The sequence below is a fragment of the Symphalangus syndactylus genome, chromosome 3, assembly GCF_028878055.3.
Source record: "Symphalangus syndactylus isolate Jambi chromosome 3, NHGRI_mSymSyn1-v2.1_pri, whole genome shotgun sequence".
Taxonomy (NCBI): domain Eukaryota; kingdom Metazoa; phylum Chordata; class Mammalia; order Primates; family Hylobatidae; genus Symphalangus; species Symphalangus syndactylus.
Window position 1 is genome coordinate 35,902,962 of NC_072425.2, and position 22,772 is coordinate 35,925,733.

The 22,772-nt window shown below is 38.4% G+C and overlaps 1 protein-coding gene across 7 annotated transcripts in view; it reads left to right on the plus strand.

Moving 5' to 3' along the window:
• The window catches only part of TMEM245 (transmembrane protein 245), a 104,380-nt gene that overhangs the window by 30,575 nt on the left and 51,033 nt on the right, over positions 1-22,772 (plus strand). For 4 of the 7 annotated variants that reach the window (XM_055271562.2, XM_063636147.1, XM_063636145.1 and 1 more), the window contains exons 6-8: positions 2,715-2,884; positions 9,127-9,231; positions 16,626-16,708. In XM_055271562.2, the coding sequence (XP_055127537.1) occupies positions 2,715-2,884; positions 9,127-9,231; positions 16,626-16,708 (358 nt within the window). Of the gene's footprint in view, positions 1-2,714; positions 2,885-4,041; positions 4,066-9,126; positions 9,232-16,625; positions 16,709-22,772 lie in introns of all 7 variants that reach the window. The other 3 variants (XM_055271563.2, XM_063636146.1, XM_063636144.1) reach the window with 1 other exon arrangement.

Consider the following 22,772-nt stretch of genomic DNA (forward strand, 5'->3'; position numbering starts at 1 on the left):
CCATGTTGGCCAGGCTGGTCTCGAATCCTTACCTTAAGTCATCTGCTCACCTCTGCCTCCCAAAGTGCTGGCGTTACAGGAGTGAGCCACTGTGCCTAGCTGAGATTGAATGATTTTTGAGAGCTACTCTTAGGGAAGCACATTTTACCTTGCCTTTTTAATTCAAAGGAAATGTAGGCTTTGAGAAATACATGTATGCAAAGTCTTGTGATTTGTTTGGCAGAAAAATTAAATTACGTGTATATCTATATTATATGTATTACATCAAAATGGAATCATAGTTTTCCATAATCCATTAAATCAGGTCTTTGTATCTTAATGCTGTGGCAATTTAAGGTCCACTTCTATTGTTTTCATTCTCTCTAAAACTGTCTTTCTTCTAAGACTAGAAAGAGTAAGGAAGAGTTTTCTCTGACAGGTGCATTGTAGAAACATCATTTACCTAATATTTTCCTGATTATTTGTGCTCTCTTCTTATGGCAGCCATATTTTGTGCCAAATTTATTAAGTCCTTAGTGGCTGCTGTGGATTTTGCCATCTGGGTACCTCCTACATTTGATTACTCCTCATTTCCTATGTCAAGGTTTTTCACTATTGATTAAAACGTAATCTGATTTTTGGAAGCTGCTCTCCACCGTAGTCTAAAAGTCTAAACTTATTAACCCATTTACCTTCTAGATCATTAGTTTTCATCACTTATTTTTATTTTTCCTCACTAAATTGGATAGTTAATTAAATAGGCATTATTTTTTAACATTTATTATGACCAGAGCACGGTATGGTAGTGCCTGTCCTCAGGGAGCTTGCAATATAAATGGTTGAAGTTTGTATCTGTTGTTTTTTTTTGGAGACAGGGTCTCACTTTGTCACCCAGTCACCACAGCCTCGATCTCTCAGGCTCAAGTGATCCTCCTGCCTCAGCCCCCCAGATAGCTGAGGCTACAGGTGCGTCCACTGGCTATTGTTTTGCATTTTTTGTAGTTTGCCATGTTGCCCAGGCTGGTCTCAAACTCCTGGACTCAAGCAATCCTCACACCTTGGCTTCCCAAAGTGCTGGGACTACAGGTGTGAGCCACGGTGCCCGGCCTATATGTGGTTCTTGTGTCCTCAAACAACTTCTGTTAGGCAGTTGGAACAAGATACAGCTTTAATTAAGCAAGTCACAGAGCAGATACCATGGCCATGCTTCCTGTTAAACTGAGTGGAACAGTTTAAATTGCTCTTCTAGATTGTTCCGCACTTTTTTTTTTTTTGAGACGGAGTCTCACTCTATATTGCCCAGGCTGGAGTGCAGTGGTGGGATCTCGGCTCATTGCAAGCTCCACCTCCTGGGTTCACACCTTCTCCTGCCTCAGCCTCCTGAGTAGCTGGGACTACAGGCGCCCGCCACAACGCCCAGCTAATTTTTTGTATTTTTAGTAGAGACGGGGTTTCACCGTGTTAGCCAGGATGGTCTCTATCTCCTGACCTCGTGATCCGCCCGCCTCGGCCTCCCAAAGTGCTGGGATTACAGGCATGAGCCACTGCACCCGGCCCTGTTCCATACTTTTTTGTTTTTTTCCAGATGATTTTATTATGCTGGCAAACTGTGTGTCAAATGCTGTTGCAACTCTCTTTTCCTTAAAGTTTGTTAGCAGGAATTTCATTTCTCTTAGTCATAGCTTAACCTTCTAGTCATCATAGAAATTTGACATGATCTTGGGAGAGCAGGCTGTGAATAAGGTGGCCCCTAAAAGCTTTTCTACAGCTTGTAACTACCCTGGACTTACTGAAACTATAGGAGTTCTTCTAGGGCTTTTGTAGGGATTTAAAAATGGTAATAAAGGAATTGTTGAACTTGTGTGTAACACTGAGCTCATGGTTCAAAACAGCAAATTATGAACCTTTAGGTTGTAAGGCCAGAGCTAAGAACACAAATCTCTAGAGTTAGGGAAATTATATACTGATGGAGATACAGGGTCCAAACTTGAAGGCAAGCCTCACAGTTGAGTAACACTTCTTTCTGGCCCTACCACCTTCTTAATTGGCTTCTAACAGGAAGCTTAACCTCTGCTTGAAGAGCCACTTCACTGCCCAACTCCAGGAGGAGACAGTGTGGTTTGAGAGTGGTCCCCACTTTGTAGCAGCCCTGCTAGTACTCAGCTTGCTTCTCTACTGAACCCTGGCATCTGTTCAGATGTTGAGAGCAGCATCAAATGGGGAAATAGGAACAACATTACTCTGCAGTGTTACAAAATCATGATGCGTATGGAATACCTTATACTTTTCTGGTCACTAAATAACGAGCAACTAAGGAAAACAAGAACATTTGACAAGAACAGCTATAAAAGCGAAGGAGATGAGGAAATGTCAGGGGTTTGTATAATTTACCCAGGAAGGGGGAATATGCAAGGGGCCAGAATTGTAGTCACTGAAATCTTCACGATGAGAGTATCTTTTGTTTTTATGGGCTGTAAAATAATCTCTGACTCTACAAGGATTCAGACTTCGCGAAGAGGATGATATATAGGCAGGTGGGGATGGTTTGAAAAGTTACTTGGTCCAACTCCATCTGTGTGGAGTACTTTGAGTCCCACCCTGCTTTTTAACATTGATCTTCTTTTTAATACTAGCTTTGCTGTTTTAGAAAGGTCGTGTGAAATTAAGGTACCTTTTCATGTTACAACTTGTTAATCTATATTTTGTTTATATATGTATTTTTTGTCTTTTTTTAGTCTGGATACTCAAAAAGCTTGTCATTCACTTTGGAGTTGTGGACTTCCTGGAGAAACGCTACCGTGTGTGGTGGGGTGTTATAGAAAGCTTCCTGAAGGAGCGGCAGGGAGCTCTCGCGCCTTGGCCCATTGTCGGGCTTGGAAAATTCTTGTTAAAAGTTGATAGCAAGGTATTGTGTTTTAAGGACTTGGGCTGTCTTAATGGAGTTACTATATTTCATGGTTTGAACTTTTCCATTCCATGGTGTTTATATTGTAACTGTTGATAACATGTTTAATATCTAATTCTATGATGAAAGTTTAATGTTTAAAATTATGGTTTACACAAGGATAAGATGGGTTTACTTTAAACAAGGCTTGTGTAAGTATTTTTTCCTCATAAAAATGGGAGAAATGGATTTTCTGATTCTATTCCCTCATTATATTAGGACCAAATTGAAATCCAGAGAGGTTAAGCGACTTGCCTAAAATTATGTAGCTAGGTAGTGACTCAGTTTAGTGAATATTTTTGGAGTAATTACCACATGTCAGATACTGTATTAAGTCCTACGGAAAATCAGATGAATCATGGAAAACCAGATACAGAAGCCTTGTTTATTGGGGAAAGACAGCAGTTGATAAAAATTCAGAGATGGTGGTTAGATTTAGAGCCTTAGTGGTTAAAGAGCATGGACTGTGAATCCATAAAGTTTCCTAACCTTTCTGTGCCTTGGTTTCCATACCAGTAAAATAGGTACAATACAATAGCACCTACCTTGTAGAATGGTGGTAAGGGTTAAATGAGGTAATATATGTAAAATCCCTAGATCATTGCCTGGTACACAGTAAGCTCTATGTAAGTATTAGGAATTTGTGTAGGAAAAGTGTGTATGGGATACAGTGGCAGCACTGAGCAAGAAATGACTCACTGTTCATAGGGTCATGAGAAAGGGAAGGTTAGCAGAGGAAGTGATACTGGAGCAAGTTTTGAAGCACAGGCGGGAGTTTCTTAGGTAGACATGGCCGGAAGGGCAAGCAGATGGAGCAGTGCAAAGGCATGGAGACACTAAGCCTACGAGCATGCAGGTTATTTTATGTATTTTTAATTGTTGGATTCCCAACAAAGATGTGGTTATCATCATTTTAATCATCATGTATCTTAAAGGAATACTACATTCTCTTGGTTTCAAAACTTTGATGTGTTACAGTTTTTCCGTCCCTAGTTTTTCCTTTGTCTGGGACGGTTTCCTTCTCATGCTTTCCTTTTCTTTTCATACTGTGGTTGCATTCTCTAATGATACTCCACTGTTCTTATCTTCTCTTTCTCACCTTACCCCCTATCCTCAAGCTCTGGCACTGGCTAAATAAGAAGGTAAATGAACACCCAGATGTTGGTTTTTACTATTTAATTCTGTAATGCCCCTGCATCGCCTTTTTCACTCTATGTTTCTGTCCATGTGTCAAACTAAGTTTTTGTTTTCAAAGTTTTAATTATAAGCTATGGAAGGTCGTGAAGCACGAATACTATCACAGTATAATTTGGTAAAAACTCAGCAAAGGCTGTCTAGGATATGGATGGTATCTCCTTGCTCAAGTGTTTGTAAGAAGTTCTGTCTCATAGTCCTTTTGTCCCCTGTACATGATTTTCATTCCTTTTCAGTTCTGTAAATGTGGCTCAGCCTGATATTCTAGTCTCCTTTGATATGTGAAAACACATTAGGCAATAGTTATTGTAAGGGCAAGACAGAACTCTCTGTTTGATACTTTTTCTATAAAAGACAGAGGAATGTTTTAAAAAGACAAATCTGTGAAATATTTGTATGGTTTCCTTGGCAGATAATTTTATATATTGTCTTTTTTTAAATAGTATTTCAAAATTTATTTTTAACTTAAAACAGATTGTAGTCATGACCTGTGACATCGAATTTTGTGTTTTCTCCAAGGTATCAGGTTATGTCTATGGTAAATGCTTCACACGATTGGCATGGCATTATAATAGGCACACTTTTAATAACTTCAATAAAGGCTAATCCAGATATATTAGGAATGTTGTACCTCGACGTATAGTCCACATATTGTAATGTTTAAATTAATTTTAATGAATTAAATAGCCAGGCCTTGTGGCAGACACTTGTAGTCCTAACTATCCAGGAGGCTGAGGCAGAAAGATTGTTTGAGCTCAGGAATTCAAGGTTGTAGTGAACAATAATTGCACCATTGCACTCCAGCCTGGGTGACAGCAAGACCCTGTTTCTTAAAAAAAAAATAATTTCAATGAATCTCTAGGACAGATAGCAAGAGATGACATCATTTATATATGTTGTGTTTAAACATAATAAAACTATATATATATATGTCTTTTGTGGAAATATTACATCAGGCCTTAAGATGTAGTACTTCTTGAAAATAGATCAAAATGAGACTTTTGGATGGGTAAGGATTTCATTTTTTTCTGTTGAAATAGAGGAGAGGGGAGACTTGACAATGCCTAAAGTTTTAAAAACTTGAGTTGAAAAGAAGCATTGTGTAAAATAAACACTCCCACACTCTCACATGTTTGTATATATCTCCATTCCCTGTAAAACTAGTATGGGTGAGTTCAATCCTTGGCAAATGATGTGCAAATATAAGTCACGTTTTAAAATTTTGACCAAAGAAGGTGGTTTCTAAAAAATTTTTATTTGTTTTAATTGTTTTTTAGAGACAGGGTCTTGCTCTGTTGCTCAACCTGGAGCGCAGTGGCACAATGAAAGCTCACTGCAACTGTGAACTCGGGCTCAAGCGATCAAAGTAGATGGTTTTGTACTTTTCTTCAATTTGTGTTATATTGAAATGAAATTGCCCTCAAGAGTTGGGGGAAAGGAGAACTAAATTCACTGGATTAAATTTGATTTAACCTTCGGTGGACTAAATGAGCTAGATTACCTAATTTATGAGCCTAATTCATAACTGAATCATTGAGTTAATTTTAAAAGATCTCTAAGATCAAGTACCTTTTTTCTTTCCTTTGATGATTCCATATAACATAGTAAAGCATTGGTGTAAAGACAGAGTAACTGCTTGAGATTTTGAGTGGGTACATTCCAAGAAAGGACATACATTAGTTGAGAACTATTTTATTACATTACATCTCAAAGTCAGAAAATTGCAGCATTGGGTAATGTTGGTATGTAGAAATTTCAAGTGGAGTGAATTAGGAAACCAATTCAAGAGAAGAGAGGGTGAGAGAGCACACATGGGTTAATTGAAATGTAACCCATTTCTCAAGAGTTTTTTTTTTTGTTTTTTTTGTTTTTTGTTTTTTGTTTTTTTGTTTTTTTGTTTTTTTTTTTTTTTGAGATGGAGTCTCGCTCTGTCGCCCAGGCTGGAGTGCAGTGATGTGATCTTGACTCACTACAACCTCCACCTCCCAGGCTCAAGCAATCCTCCCATCTCAGCCTCCTTAGTAGATGGGACCACAGGTGTGCACCACCATGCCTGGTGGTTTTTTTGTTTTGTTTTGTTTTGTTTTTGTATTTTTAGTAGAGTTGGGGTTTTGTTATATTGCCCAGGCTGGTCTTGAACTCCTTAGCTCAGCCTGCCTCAGCCTCCTAAAGTGTTAGGATTATAGGCCTGAGCCACTGCACCTGGCCTTGTTTTATTTCTTAGTATTGATTATTTGCACTAAAACTCAAGTGGAATTTTGTTTAAAAACAAAGCAAAATGAAAAATCTATAGGCCCAGAATAATGAAAGAGAAGAAAAACTCAGTAGTGGAATACTTTCTTAATAGCTTGATAAATAAGGCCAGTTAGTGTAGAAGTTTTAGAGTATCTTTTGGTAACTATAAATTTACTGACATCTCTAAATTTAAAAAATGCATGCCCTTCATTCACATTTGAAACATTCGGAATGTCATTTTAAAATTACTTCTCTTTTTGAAAAATAAACTTTAAAAATTAAAGTAACTTCTCAGTCTTTCAGCATGGAAAGATTGGGGACATTTAGAGACTTAGTAATTTCCATGCGAGGGCAGGTGGATTGGTTTCCTTTGCCCAAAGCAGAACGTGGGACAGGATCAGCCTTGTGAGATAGCACCTCTGGCCTTTGGTCCCCTTCTCTGTTGCTTCCTCTCTTTATGTTTCTTTTCCTATCTCTCCGAGTTGCTGTTTCTTTGTAAGTCTTTTTCTATTCAGTCTTTCAGGGAGTTGGTTCATCTTTTCCTCCATCTAAGTTTTTTATCCTCTTTGCTTTCTTTCCTCTTTTGGTCCTTAGTTTTATGTATCAACTCCCCCCACCCCCATTTTTTTTCGCTTGACCTTCTCTGTTCCTTTTATTCTTGAATAAGTCTTAGTCTCTGTTTCTCTTTCCCACTCTTTCTTCTCTCTTATTGTCTCCCCTCTTGTCCTGTTCTCAGCTAACTTAACTGGCCACATGTGACGAAAACAACAACTTCTTAACTTCTTTTTTGAGCATCTTAAATAATTTTGTTTATTTTAAATTTCAGTGAAACGTCCAACCCTCACTGTCATCCCTTGGATATATGTTTTTATTTAGGTGACTCTGAATTTTTTTCAACCTTTATCGCTTGTGATAGAAAATTTTACCCTAACTTAAAACTAAAAAATTGGATATTGTAATGTCAATGTACCTAATATGTTTTTGAATATTCTATGTTTTATATGTTAAAAATACTCAAACATATTTCTAAGTAGAATATCATTTACATTTAAAAATACATTTCAGGATATGACTTTTCTGAAAAAAAAATAGAGGCTCTACATTATTTTCAGAAATTGTAATTTGTGGATACAAATATAGTCTTAATTCTGAAATTATTTTATTTATGCTTGTTTATTCAAACACATAGTAATTGAATGCTTACCACATGCTAAGCACTTAGATTTTGGAGATACAAAGAGGAGTGATGCAAACCTAGCTCTTTCTTCAGGAAGCTGCCTTGATAACTAGTTTTCAATTGGTTTCTGATTGTGAAAGTTTTCAGTTTCATTGATTTTAGAATTTAACTTCAGAATATGACATCTGACCTTCCATATCTTAGAAACCTGTTATTCCTTTTTTTAAGTCTCTGCATTGTCTTTGATGCTTTGGTAGCATGCACTGAAAATTAACTCTTATGCTTGAAGCTGTAATTGTCAAGATTAAAGATTAACTTTTTATCTTTGAGTTCACTTTAGCATTGATCTCTTAGTGACTGTCCCTGATGAAAAACAGATAAGGGGGGCACAAGCTTATAAACGTCAAGTGAAAGTAAATGCTGCAGAAGTCATGTTGTTTTTTTAACCAACATTCTTTGCTTTTGGATGTTTAATTCACTGGACAGCATAAATCAGATCTACATTAAGAATAACTTATTTAGCAATGCTGTTGCTCACCTTGGGGTTGAGCAGTGCATTGTGGTGTTTCAGCAGTTATTAATCTAGTTAAATGTAGTTTTGAAATGTTAGATGGTAGCTTTGCATGAAAGGAATTCTAGCAATCACATATATATTCTGAAAACACAAGTTGTTTAAAATGTAGGATTATTTGTGGTTGTGAAAGATGAGGGAAGTTATAGCAAGACAATGTCAGATAGCATTTAGGGAAATCACAGTTTTAATTATTGGTTAAGAAACAGCTACTACATTGATTATATCAATTATAGTCATGTCATAAAGCTTATGTTTTCAGAAGAATAGAAACTTCAAGTAGAATATCAGATTTTAAAAAGCATTTTATTATGTATTATGAAATATTTCAAACATAAAAAGATGTAAAGACTATCTACCAACGACTTCCCCCTTAATAAAACAAATTAACCAGAAGCCTGTTTTGTGCCCCTCCTTGATTGTGCATTCACCTCCCAACACCTTGCTCCTTGAGCAACTGTTATCTTTGTTATCTATCATTGCCTTAACATTAGATTTTTTTATTACTGCTTTTGTAATTCTAATGATATCAAATGGAAAAAATATTTTGAATACAACTCCTCTTTTAATTTGCTCCAGTTTTATCTGTATTTTTTAGTCCATGCCTGTATTATAAGAGACATACTTTTGCTAAAGTCGTGTGTATTTGTTAAACTGATGATATAGCTTCATAAGATTTTAGGTCAGCTAAGGGATTGTCAATATTTTGTTTAGAGTACTTACCAGGTTATAAATTACAATTTGAAACATAGATGTCCTACAGTTTGAGAATTTGAACATAGATATAGGTTATGTTGAAATCGACTGCCTTTTTCTTAGCTATGACAGTAGTAAACTATATAACAACAGCAGTAATGAGTACTGTGACGTTTTTAAAGTTGCTTAAAGCTTTTATTGCTTTAATTATTATGCCATAATTTGCTTTGCCATGCTGAAGATCCTGTTTTGTCTTTATGACAATTGAGTATATGTATTTTTAAAGTTCTACTTTAAAGATAAGTAATTCTCTTTTTCATTTTTGTGCAGATGATCATCTGGCTGGAGAAGATGTTAGATAAAATAATTAGCATTTTCATCATATTTTTGTTAGTGATAGGAACTCTTCTTTTAGCCCTACTCCTGACTGCAAAGGTAGAGTACAGTGATTATTATTCTCATTAATAAACCCTTAATTGTTAGAATTGTAGTCTGGATAAAAAGCTAGCAGAAGCAGCATGGAAAATGTTAACTTAAAAGTACGTACAATAGCTAAAGGATTTATGATTTGTATATTACTAATTTTGCCATGAATTTGCCTAGTATATTTTCTTTTCAGACCTCTTCTACATGCATTTTTGTTTTATCAAAACCCTTGGGAGTAAATACAAATGAAAAAAATGAGATAATGAAGAACAAGTGGCACTTTTTTTTTTTTAATAGGAGAATTAGGATCTGGTCTCATGAATTCTAATCTAGTTAGTATTCTTCACTAGATCAGAATTTGCTGATTAGCACCTTCCATCCTTGTCTCATTGATCGTTCTGCTGCTATCTACCATAGCACCTTTATTTCTCGCTTTCCAGGTCCTTCCAGCTTACACTTCCTTTCCCCATTTTCATCTCATCAAAGAAAATTATTCTCTAAAGCACAGCTAAAATGTTATCTTTATAGTGATATCTCTTACTATTTTTTTTTAGGCTTATCAAGTCTGACAAGATTTCCCCCCTCACTTTTATAGTACATTTTAATCTTTATTTTATCTGAACCGTATTGAACTCCACAACCCAGATTTTGGTATGTTGTTTTCAAGGAGTTGGTGAAGCTTATGTGAAATCATGGATACAAAATTTTTTTTATTCCTTTAGTCCCATAGAGACATGTTGGTGACTATAATTGATAATCTGATTAACCAATTTGCTAAAGAACTGCATTATTTCTTAAGTGGCATCTCTGCTTGGAAGTCCTATTCTTAGTCTCAGCTTCAGTACACCCTGAAGCTATCTTATTTGCTTCTAAAAACCTCCTCTTCTAGTACTTCTGTTCCAGTCTTTGTATAGTTACTATCTGTTCTTTGGATATTAATTATGTAGAGTCACGTATATATACTGTGCAGACTTATTTAGAGGCTTTGTTTTTGTCATATTTTGCTTAAACCTGCTACTGTGCAATCTTACATTCCAGTTCTGTCATTAGAGAAAGCTTTCATTAGTATGGTCTTTTTTTTTCCTTTCTCCTCTCTTCTACACTTCTATTCTACTTTTCCTTCTTTGTCCCATTGCATAGCATCTTTTGCCTGGCCACCTCAGTTTTATCTTTTAAGTCCTTTTTCTTTGTTCATCACCTGCTTCAGTGAGCTTTTGCTTCTCTGAACTTTGATAACAAGTGTTACTGAACCATTTATTTCTGGGTGTAGAATTCATCCAAACTGAGCTTTTGAGGGAACCTTATTGGTTATCTAATTCATTCTCCCGGCCAATAAAGATGTCATTCTCTGAAACATCCATGACAGTATCTACTTGAATGTTTAATAGACATCTCAAATGTAACGTCAGAGACTGAATTCCAGACCTTCCTCTGCTTGTCTGTTCTTCTCATAGTCTTCATTGACAACTCCATTCTTCTGCTTGCTCAAATGGAAAGTCTCAGGATCATCTTTGACTACTGTCTTTGTTTTGTATCCACATCCAGTTTGCCAGAAAATCCTTTTTGGCTCCACCTTACTAATATGTCCTGGGATAATAGCAGGGTGAGGAAGTCAGGTAATTCCTTTCCACAGAAATCAAGAATAAAACAGCATGAAATTATTAAACACACCATTTAAAAGCATTAGAAAATGACCAGGTAGGCAACCAGGAGATCTTTCGTTGATGAAAAGCTGCTACTGTAGCTGGTAAAAACAGGTACTTTTTCTTTACAGGTAAAAACAGATGGCATTCTTGCACGGCCGTTAAACCTGCAGCTTTTCTTGAAGGAAGTATTCTTCAGTGCACAGATGTGTTTAGGTTTAATGTAGCTTCATTTGTCTATTTTTGCCTTTGTTGCCTGTGCTTTTGGTGTCAAGTCCAATTGGAGATGAGCAGAGCCTCAGGCACCTGTGGGACAATATCAGACATTCTAGCAGACATGTAATAGGCATCCCAGAAGATGAGAAGAGGAAGAGAAAAAGGTAGAAAAAATTATTTGAAGAAATACTGTTAAAAACTTTCCCATGTTTGGTGAAAAACATTAACAGATCCAAGAAGTTCAACAAACCTTCAGTAGAGTAAGCATACACAAACACAAAACTATGCCTAGTTACATCATAGTCAAACTGCCGAAAGACAAAGATAAAAAGAAAATCTGAAAGGAAGCAAGAGAAAATTACACATCACAAACAGGGGAACAATACACTTAGTGACTTAATTCTCTTAATAAACAGCAAAGACTGAAAGACACTGGAGTGACATATTTAAAGTCATAGGGAGAAATCTCGGTCAAACAATACTTTTATAGTCCCTGAAACTGTTCTTTCAAAGTAAAGGCAAAATGAAAACATTTCTAGATAAACATACTGAATTTGTTGATAGCAGACCTGCACTTATATGGAATGCTAACAGAATTCCTTCGGGGTGAAGATAAATGACTCCAGAAATAATCTGGATCCAAAGAAAGGAATGAAAGCACTTGGAAAATATGTGGGTTATATTTTCCCCTGTCTTCTTGTAATTTATTTAAACAAATATGACTAAAGAAAAATAGAAACACTGTTGTGGCCTTTATAACATGTATAGATGAGCTATGTATATATAAAACTGTAGCACAAAGAAGAGGGCTGGCAAGTGGAATTGTACTGCTATGAAGTTCTTAAAATATTTTCCTGGATTTAAGTCAATATTAACTTGAAGTAGATTATGATAAATTAAAAGATGAGATAAGATTTAGATACGTTAAACAGCAGGCAATAAATAGCCTAAGGATTAGAGGAACTAAAATGGTATACTAAAATTTGCTGAACACAAAAGGCAGTGCAGGAAGAACAGAGGACGAATAGAGATGGGACAAATAGAAAGCAAGTAGCAAAACGCCAGACCTAACCCTGGTCATGACAATACTTAGGTTACATGAGAAGCAACTAAACAGTCAAAAAGCAGACATTGTCAGACTGAATATAAAAAGCAAGTTCCAACTTGCTTTTGGTATCTGTTAGACACATACTTTAAATTCAAAGTCACAGGAAGGTTGATAGTAAAAATATTAAAAAACACACACTGTGCAAACTGTCCACAGAAAATATGTGCAGTTGATTGTATATTATCAGACAAAATAGATTGTCAAAAAGAAATATTGCTAGAGGCAAATTAAGGACTTTTCATATGGATAAGAGTTAATATCACCATAAGATAACAGTTACAAATGTATATGCTCCCAACAGCGGAGCTCTAAAATACATGAAATCAAACATTCAGAATTAAAAGGAGAAATAAATCTATGATTATAGTTCAGGATTCAATACTCCTTGCAATAATTGAGGGAATAAGTAGTTAGAAAATAATAAGGATATTTAGAAGCCTTTTAAAACCCTGTCAGTTGGCTGGGTGTGGTGGCTTATGCCTGTAATCTCAGGACTTCGGGAAGATGAGGCGGGTGGATCCCTTGATTCCAGGAGTTTTAAGACCAACCTAGGCAACATGACAAAACCCCATCTCTACAAAGAATAGAAAAAATTAGCTGGGCATGGTGGCTTAAGCCTGTAGTCCCAGCTACTTGAGAGGCTGAGGTGGGAGGATTGCTTGATCCTGGGAGGTTGAGGCTGCAGTGAGCTGTGATCGTGCCACTGCATGTCAGCCTGGGTGACAGATCAAGACTTTGTCTCAAAAGAAAACAAAAACGAAACACGCCAAAAAACACGGTCAGTCAACTTGACCTAATTAACAATTAGAAATTATGTTCTTTTCAAGAAAACATGGAATACTCACCAGAATAAACAATATGTTCAATAAATTTAGAAGTATTAGGCAAGGCACAGTGGCACACACCTGTAATCTCAGCTACCTGGGAGGCTGAGGCAGGAGGATTGCTTGAGCCCAAGAGTTTGAGACCAGCCTGGGCAACATAAGGAGACCCTGGCTCTACAAAAACAATTTTAAAAATTCGCTGGGCATCGTGGTGCATTCCTGTAGTCCCAGCTACTTAGGAAGCTGAGGTGGGAAGATTGCTTGAGCCTTGGAGGTGGAGACTGTAGTGAGCCGTGATTGTGCCACTGCACTCCAGGCTGGGTGACAGGGCGAGATCACTGTCTCAAACCAAAAAAGCATTTCCTGACACAAATTAAAAATCAGTAACAGAAATTTAGGAAATGTCCAAATATTTGGAAATTAAGCAACATACTTCTTTTTTGTGTGTGTGTGGGGGTTGTATATAACATTAGTTGCAGCCTTTAATAATTTTAAAATAAGAACTTTAACTTTTTTTTATTACACTTTTAAGTTTTAGGGTACATGTGCACAATGTGCAGGTTTGTTACATATGTATACATGTGCCATGTTGGTGTGCTGCACCCATTAACTCGTCATTTACATTAGGTATATCTCCTAATGCTATCCCTCCCCCCTCCCCCCACCCCACAACAGGTCCCGGTGTGTGATGTTCCCCTTCCTGTGTCCATGTGTTCTCATTGTTCAGTTCCTACCTATGAGTGAGAACGTGATGTTTTTTTGTCCTTGCGATAGTTTGCTGAGAATGATGGTTTCCAGCTTCATCCATGTCCCTACAAAGGACATGAACTCATCATTTTTTATGGCTGCATAGTATTCCATGGTGTATATGTGCCACATTTTCTTAATCCAGTCTATCATTGTTGGACATTTGGGTTGGTTCCAAGTCTTTTAAGCAACATACTTCTAAACCTGTGAATCGAATAAATTTCGAAGGAAATTAGAAGATTTTAAAATGGAAGAAAATGAAGCCACTGCATATCAAAATTTGTGGGATGCAGCTGAAGCAGTGTCTTGTTGGAAGTTGATGTCATTAAATGCTTATATTTGAAAAAGGAAAATCAGTGACCTAAGTTTCCACCTTCAGAAGCTAGCAAATAATAGCAAATTAAATCCAAAGTAAATGAAAGGAAGGAAATAATAAGGATCAGGTGCAAATCAAGGAAATTTGAAAAGGAGAAACAATAGTAAAAATATTAATAAACTCAAAAGCTGGTTCTTTGAAAAATATCAATAAAATTGACAAATTTTTAGCCAGACTGGTGAAGAAAAAAGGAAAGAAGATACAAATTACCAATATCAAGTACAAAAGAGGAAACATCTCTGCATATCTCACGGATCTTAAAAGGATAAGGGAATATTGTGAACAACTTTATGCCATCAAGTTTGATAACATTAAATGGAGAAATTCCTTCTAGAGAAGGAATGGAACAGATTCAAGAAGAAACAGAAAAATTGTAGCCCACTGTGAGGACAAGAAATTGAATTAGTGTTTGAAAATCCTCCTACCAAGAAGCGCTCAGGCCCAGATGATCTCACTGATGAGTTTTATCAAACATGTAGTGAACAAATACTGCCTGTTCTACACAGTGTTGTTCAGTTAGCAAAGAAGTAACACTTGTCAGCTCATTTTATGAGGCTAGTATTGCCCAGATACCAAAGTGAAAGGCATTCACAGAAGGGAAACTGCAGACCAGTATCCCTTATAAATAGACACAAAAATCCTTAACAAAACATTAACAGATTAAATCCTGCAATATGTAAAAAGGAAAATATATCTATGTGAGGTTTATTTTGGGAATGTAAAACCCGTTTAACCTCCAACAGTTGGTTAATGTAAGACAGGTCTCAAATCCAGTCACTTCTTTTTCAGTACCGCTACTGCCCTGCTCAAAGCTGTCCCCGTTCTCTCTTGAATTGTTCCTTAGCCTCATTTAGTCTGTTTTCAACACAGCATCCAAACTTACTTTAAACATCTAAGTAAGATTATGTCCCTTAGCTTACAGCCCTCTCTTTTTCCATATCCCACAAAATGCTAGCCTAAGTCCTCACAAGAACGTGTCAGGCCCTACTCATTCTGGCTGTTTTTCAGGCATTGCACCTGAGTTGATTATCTCCTCATTGTGTCTGAAATCAGTTTGTTTTCCCCGTCTTGGTGCAGTTTGTATTTTGTGTTCTTCCTACTCTCCTGGGGCCCGATAGAATTGGAAGTGGTATCACTTGATGGCTTAGGTGGCTATGTATCTTTGTTAGGATATCTAGACTCTGTTCTGTTCTGGGTTGGTGACTTGCCCTAGTGATTTTGCTACTTGGTTAATCTCATACCCATGCCCATGGAAAAATACCATCAGTCTTTGTACTGTCTCACTCAATTCCTTGCATACTGTGGAACTTTCACTGCAGAAAGGGACAGAGATGAGGGGTGGGTGTGGGTGGGGGACTTTGATCTCTTTCCTTTGATTTATCCTTTTCTCCCTCATTACACTTTCTTTCCCTCTGTCATTAGAAAAGGATAACGATGTGGCTTCTTTTCTCCCTGTTACCGGTGAATCATAATGTATTTGTCAGCTCACCTGTGTGGCTCCTGGGTGATAGGGTCAGTTTAGGAGTGAGCTGTTACGCCTTTCTGTTGTGCTCCAGAATGTTTTGTTTCTTTACCTGATGGCTGAGTTCCAAATTGTATCAGATTATGTTTCTTTCCTTGTTTGGATGTCCTGGGTGAAAAAAATTTTTTTCAACTGGTTAATTCCCATTTTATCTCCCTCATTTTGTTGGTTATTGGGCAAGGTAAATTCAGAGGTGCAGCTTCTGTTGGCTTTTTTTACTCAGAAACCTTAGTTGCGGCTGGGTGCAGTGGCTCACACCTGTAATCCTAGCACTTTGGGAGGCCAAGGTGGGTAGATCCCTTGAGGTCAGGAGTTCAAGACCAGCCTGGCCAACATGGCAAAACCTTGTTTCTACTAAAAATGCAAAATTAGACAGGCGTGGTTGTGAGTGCCTATAATCCCAGCTACTCAGGAGACTGAGGCACGAGAATCACTTGAACCTGGGGGGGTGGAGGTTATATCGAGCTGAGATTGTGCCACTGCACTCCAGCAAGCCTGGGTGACAGAGCGAGAATCTGGCTAAAAAAAAAAAAAAAAAAAAAAAAAAAAAAAAAAAAAAACCTTAGTTCCTTATTTGCCTGTTTGTCTCACACTGCATGATGAACCTGTTAGCTCACAAAGTGCTGGTATTGCTTACATAGATATACAAACACATTTATACGATATATTCATGCAAATGAAATGTATGTACATATATGTGTCAAGTATTTGAACATATCTATTTATGTATTTTTTTCTTAAGTAATGTGTTGAATAGGGAGCTAGCATGTACTTTTTATTTCCTGTAGTGCGTATCATTAGATATAATGTATAGTAACTCTGTGGTGCATGTTTCTAAATTAATTAAAGCAAAGATGTATATTTATTTGGCTCTCAAAGCATTGTTCCAACAATAGAGTAGAAAAATAAATGTTAAATTGGGTTTATTTTTTACTGAGATTCTTTTCTTTCTTTATCTGTAATACAGGTACATCAAGAGAGTGTACATATGATTGAAGTCACAAGTAATTTGATTAATGAAACTCTAGCAAATCACCCTGAGTGGGCAAAGTAAGAATATCGTTTTGAAAAAGAAGAGAGATGAATGACCTAGTTTCAGCATCTGTTTGCATGAAATGACCTTCATTGATGTAGCTGCATTAGAAGATAAAAGATAGGGTTTGCCAGAGCTTTGATAAATAGTGTCATTTTTGCAGAAGAATGGCATGTAATACAGAGGGTGGGAGGAAAGTGCTCAGGATTTTAGGTGCAATTCATGGTAAATGATACTTTATATTTTATAATTGAGGTTTACAGCATGTTTATAATTTATAAAGCACTTCGTCTGTCTTATGTCATTTGTTCCTCACAGTGACTGTGTGAGATAGATTGAAGAAATTATCCCCATTTTACACATGAGGAAACAAGATCAAAGGTTAAGGAACTTGAGGTAATAATCCCCCAGTGGCAGAGTAATTTATAACCACTGCTTCTGATCAACTGAAGGAAAGTTTCCACTATAACATGGAAACTGTAACTCCTCAACTTTCTATATAATTTTTAAATTTATGTTATTTATTTATTTATTTTTAAGAAATGAGGTCTCACCATGTTGTCCAGGCTGATCTTGAACTCCTGGGCTCAAGCAGTTCTCCTGCTTTAGCCTCTGGAGTAGCTGAGACTACAGGTGTACACCACCATGCCCAGTTTTATAATTATTGACATATTCCCATATTGTATTATTTTTGAGGAAAGATAGGTGAACTATGGCCCAGGGCCAAATTCAGCCACCTCCTGTTGTGTTGGGGACCAGCCTCAACACCACCCATAGGGTACTTGAAGTCTGGTGGCGACAAAGGAATGAGAAGAGACAGGTTAAGGGTTCATAAAGGTGGGAGTTGGGGCCAGTTGCATAATGGAGGCTGAAAAGGCGCCGAGCTGTGGTCTCCACACTATTTATTGAGTATAATCACTTAGATCTAAAAAGCAGATGTTCAGGGCGAAAACAATGAAAGGGAGGCAGTACGTCATAGGCGTAATCTATAGCAATAGCGGTTTAAATGAATCTCCCTTGTGCTCAAACAGCATATTTTTAACTTATTGGAGAGTAGCTAGTGGGAGCGGGCTTAACTAGGAGCCTGCACGTCTGTCCACATTCCAATGTTTCAAAGGAGTGTCTTTCTTCTTGAACACAGTGTTTACAGATAAGGAGCAGGTCTCGCTCTGAGTACGGGAACATGATGGCAATTCGGAGGCTTTCCTACTCAGAGGACTCTTGTGGCTTTCCACAACTTATTGTCCTATATTTTTGTGTCCAGTTTATACAGGCACCCCACAAGCCCTTTTCCCAACACTTTGGTAAATGAAGTTTTAGTGGAACATACCTATGTCTACTCATTTACATATTTTCTCTGGCTGTTTTGGGGTTTCAAGGACAAACAGAATTGAGTAGCTGTGGCAGAGATTATATGTTCTGCAGAGCCTAAAATACTTACTCTCTAGTCCTTTACAGAAAAATTTGCCAACTTCTGTTTTATAGGATCTCTGTGTATGTGTTTAATTTGGCTTCTGGAAGAAGGGTTTTCAATTTTTGTGGGGGATGTTCAGCAGAGCTCTTACCCACCTAACAACTTGATGACACGTTTTATGACCTGCCTTTTATTAACCTCAAGACAGTCATAAGTCAGGAAATATTCTCCCAGTTTTAGGCTTGTAAGTTGAGATTTAACTTGGTTTTTTTCCTTTGCCTCTACTTTGTTCTTTTATATAAAACCTGCCTAGGACATTACTTGAACTTGATTTAGAATAATATTTGATTTTTTTTTTTTTTTTTTTTTTTGAGACAGGATCTTGCTCTGTCACCCAGGCTGGATTAAAGTGGCATAATCATGTCTCACTGTAGGCTTGATCTCCTAGGCTCAATCATTCCTCCCACTTTAGTCTCCTGAGCAGCTGGGACTACAGGCATGAGCCACTATACTCGGCTAATTTTTATATTTTTTGTAGGAGTTTCACCATGTTGCCTAGGCTGGTCTTAAACACCTGGGCTCAAGTGATCTTCCCTCCTCAGCCTCCCAAAATGCTAGGATTACAGGCACGAGCCACTGTGCCTGGCCTATTTGAATCTTCGTAAAAGAAGTGTATTTCTTTTGAAATATAAATTGTGGTATATTCATACAGTGGAATATTATGCAGCATTAAAAAAATGGACTAATGGTACATGTACCAACATGGATGACTCAAATATGTTGGCCAGGTGCAGTGGGTGGCTCACGCCTGTAATCCCAGCACTTTGGGAGGCCGAGGCGGGTGGATTACCTGAGGTCAGGAGTTTGAAACCAGCCTGGCCAACATGGTGAAACCCCATGTCTACTAAAAATACAAAAACGAATTGTGTGTGTGGCACACACGTATAATCCCAGCTACTTGGGAGGCTGAGGCACGTGAATCGCTTGAACTCGGGAGACAGGTTGCAGTGAGCCAAGATTGCACCACTGCACTCCGGCCTGGGTCAAAAAAGCAACAACAAAAAAGTATGCTGAGTGAAAAAATTCAGACAAAAAGCCCAAATGGTACGATTTCATTTATTTAAAGTTGTAGGAAATGCAGACTAATCTGTAGTGACAGTAAGATTAATGGTTGCCTGTGGATTGGGGTGGAGCTCTAGGGAGGACATACATATAGGTGCAAGGAAATTTTTGGGAGTGATAGATATGTTTATTATTTTGATTAAGGATATAAGAGAAGTAGAATCATCAGATTTCATTCTAGAACAGGCTTTTCAGCTGCTTTGTGGAGAAAAGATTGAAGCTTTACAGGATGTAAACCTTTGAGACAAAAGCTTCTAGAGTAAACCGGATGAGAAGTTACAAAGCCCTGAACTGTAGACAGTTTCAGTGGAGGTAAACAGGAGGGACAGATTTATAAGGTCTTAAGGGGTTAGTTGGTGATTAATTGGATATAGGAGGAAGAAATCTAGCATGACTCATGTTTCTAGCTTTGGAAATTAGTGAGTGATGGTGGATTCACCAAGACAGGAAATAGAAGAGCAGATTTGGTAGGGAAACTAATTCACTTGTTTACCTGTTGAGTTTGAGGTGACTGTTTTAAGTAGAGGCATCCAGTAGGCTGTTGACTATGTAGGTATGCAGTTCAGGAGAGATGGGGTGAAGTTAAAAAATGGGCAGTTGCTGTGTAAGTCCAGGAATCAGATGAGAGGTCTGGGTTGGATCTTGAGTTTTGAGAAGCATCAGCATAAAGAACGTATGTAAGGTACAGAGAGGATGTCTGGAGGTGCACCCTGTGGATATCTTAAGCCTTTAAGGGTGAGCAAAAAACAATGGTTGACAAAGGAAAATGAGAATAGGCTATGAGGAAGGTAAGAGGAAAACCAAGGAAAGAGAACATTTTGAGAAAGTAGTAGTGGTCAGCAATGTCAGATTGCTGCAGAAATTTTCTAAGAGTGAAATTGGATTTAGCAACTGCAAGAGCAGTTCATTTAATTGGTGTAGCGGAAGCCCATTAGATTGCAGTGTGTTGAGAAATTATTGGGAACGAGGAAGTAGAGAAAGCAGGTATAGACTGCTCTTTCCCAAGTTTGCCTATGGAACGTAGCTGGGAAGGAGGTATAGAGCAGTTTTGTTTAATTTTTTAAGGTGGAGAAGCCTTGTTTATATGCTCCAGGGAAAGAACTGGTAGAGTGGAAGGGGTTGTAAATATTAGGAGAGAGATCATTCTTAGTGCATATCTCTGAGGATGAAGCATGAGATGAATCCATGGCATGAATGGAACAGCTGGGGAAAGCAGGTCAGAATGGGTATGGATATAAGTACTGTGAGTTCAGTGGAGCGGGGAAGGCGGGAAATTAGGGGCCGTATATCTTTGAGGTAAGAAGTGAGATCTTCTGTCCTCTAGCTCTTTGCAGATAATACATTTTAAAAGGAGGATGGGAAAAAGGAGGAACCAACATGTATCAGGTATGGGATTTTAGGAAGGAGCCATCTGGGATCTAGGCAAGTGGATAGAGCCTTTCATGGGATGATAGACCTTCCAAGTGTTGTCCTCTAGGGCTCAGCCTCAGCCTTCACATCCAGAGGGCTCCTTTTCTTTGGGTCATTCTTCTGTACTGGAAGTCAATGCAGAGCCCTTCTGTACTGGTTTTGAATAGTAGCAGCATGCTCTCTGCAACTGTATCAAAGGCACACAGTCTGAGCAGCCCCAGGTCAGGTAGTAGAAGAAAGGTTTTTTTGTCTTTTGTTTGAAATTTTGAGGTAATAATTATAGATTCACAGGGAGTTGCAAAGACATATACAGGGAAGACCCATATACTCTTCACCCCACCTCCTCCAGTGTTGTCATCTTGCATAACTATAATACAATAAAACCAGGAAACTGGCATTGCTATAATACACTTACCTTCAGATTTCATCCTCTATGTAGCTTCATGTCAGCTATCAACACACTCAGTACATAACTGTTGCATTGCAGGCTTCCTCGTGCCACCCCTTAACAGCCACACCCACCCTCTACCCTCTCCTTCAAGATTTCCCTAACTCTTAGCAACCACTAATCGGTTCTCCCTAGCTATAAAATCATTTTGAGAATAATACGTAAATCCAGTCATGGAGCATGCAGCCTTTTGAGATTGGCTTTTTGTTGCGTAGCATAATTCTCTTGAAGCTCATCCAAGATGTTGTATGTATCAAGTTTGTTCTTTTTTATTGCTGAGTAATGTTCCATTTAGGAAGTTTTTTTGTTTTTGTTTTTGTTTTGACACAGAGTCTTACTCTTACCCATGCTGGAGTGCAGTGGTGTGATCTCGGCTCACTGCAACCTTCACCTCCCGGGTTCAAGCGATTCCTGTGCCTCCCAAGTAGCTGGAATTACGGTCATGTACGCACTACCATGCCCGGCTAATTTTTGTGTTTTTAGTAAGAGACAGGGTTTTACCATGTTGGCCAGGCTGGTCTTGAACTCCTGACCTCAAGTGATCCACCCGCCTCGGCCTCTCAAAAGGAAGGCCTTTTTTTTTTTTTTTTTTTTTGAGATGGAGTCTCGCTCCGTTGCCCAGGCTGGAGTGCAGTGGCGCGATCTCGGCTCACTGCAAGCTCCGTCTCCCGGGTTCATGCCATTCTCCTGCCTCAGCCTCCTGAGTAGCTGGGACTACAGGTGCCCGCCACTACGCCCGGCTAATTTTTTTTTTGTATTTTTAGTAGAGATGGGGTTTCACCGTGTTAGCCAGGATGGTCTCGATCTCCTGACGTCGTGATCCACCTGCCTTGGCCTCCCAGAGTGCTGGGATTACAGGCTTGAGCCACTGTGTCTGGCCAAGGAAGGCTTTTTAAAGCTGTTTAGACTCTGGTGATTCATGGAAGGTCTGATTCTTTTGCAGCAGATAGGTGGGGATAGGATTGGAAGTAGTAGGGGTCGGCGTGAAATAATGATAATGGTTTCCTGCATCTCTCAGTACTCAGTGGATTCTGTCAGGAGGAGGGCAGTTGACTTTGTGAGGGGTTCATGTAGATACTCCTAGTAGAGAAGATACAGTTAAGAATAAGTCCAGATGTCCTTTCTTCCAACTTGGTGTGGTTTTATATGGCCCATGTAGTCCCTTGACTTCTGCTGGATGTGCCTCGTAAGCTGGTGGGTAAATTAGACAGATTAGGATCATCTTAGTGGAGCTCTAAAGAAAATGAGGTGGTTGTACATCCTGATTCTTGTCTTTGGCAGTTGTTAGTTGGGAGCTCATTTTCTGCTTTCTCCTGACTTGTCTCAAGCCTGTTGATTCCTGTGCCTCAGGACCCTCATTAGGAGATGGCACTGAAATGGTTCTCAGTTGCACTTATCCCTTCGCTTACTTGGGAGAAACCCAGTAGGCTAAACTAAGTTGTTTTTAATCAGGGTTGTTCTCTTGGTAGGTAGTAGGTGATAGAGATTAACCTTTACCCAGGAAGGTGAAGGCAGACCAGTCTAAACTGTAGGGCATTGGTTTCTGCTGAGGGATCCCTCTTGAGTGAGTAGGGGAGTTAGTGATAGGCTGAGGCAGGGAATCTCCAAGGAAAGAGCTCAGTTCAGGGGCTGTAGGGGTGTAAGGCCGGAGTGCAGCCCAGCTAAGGCGGCTCCTGTGCTTCTGGCC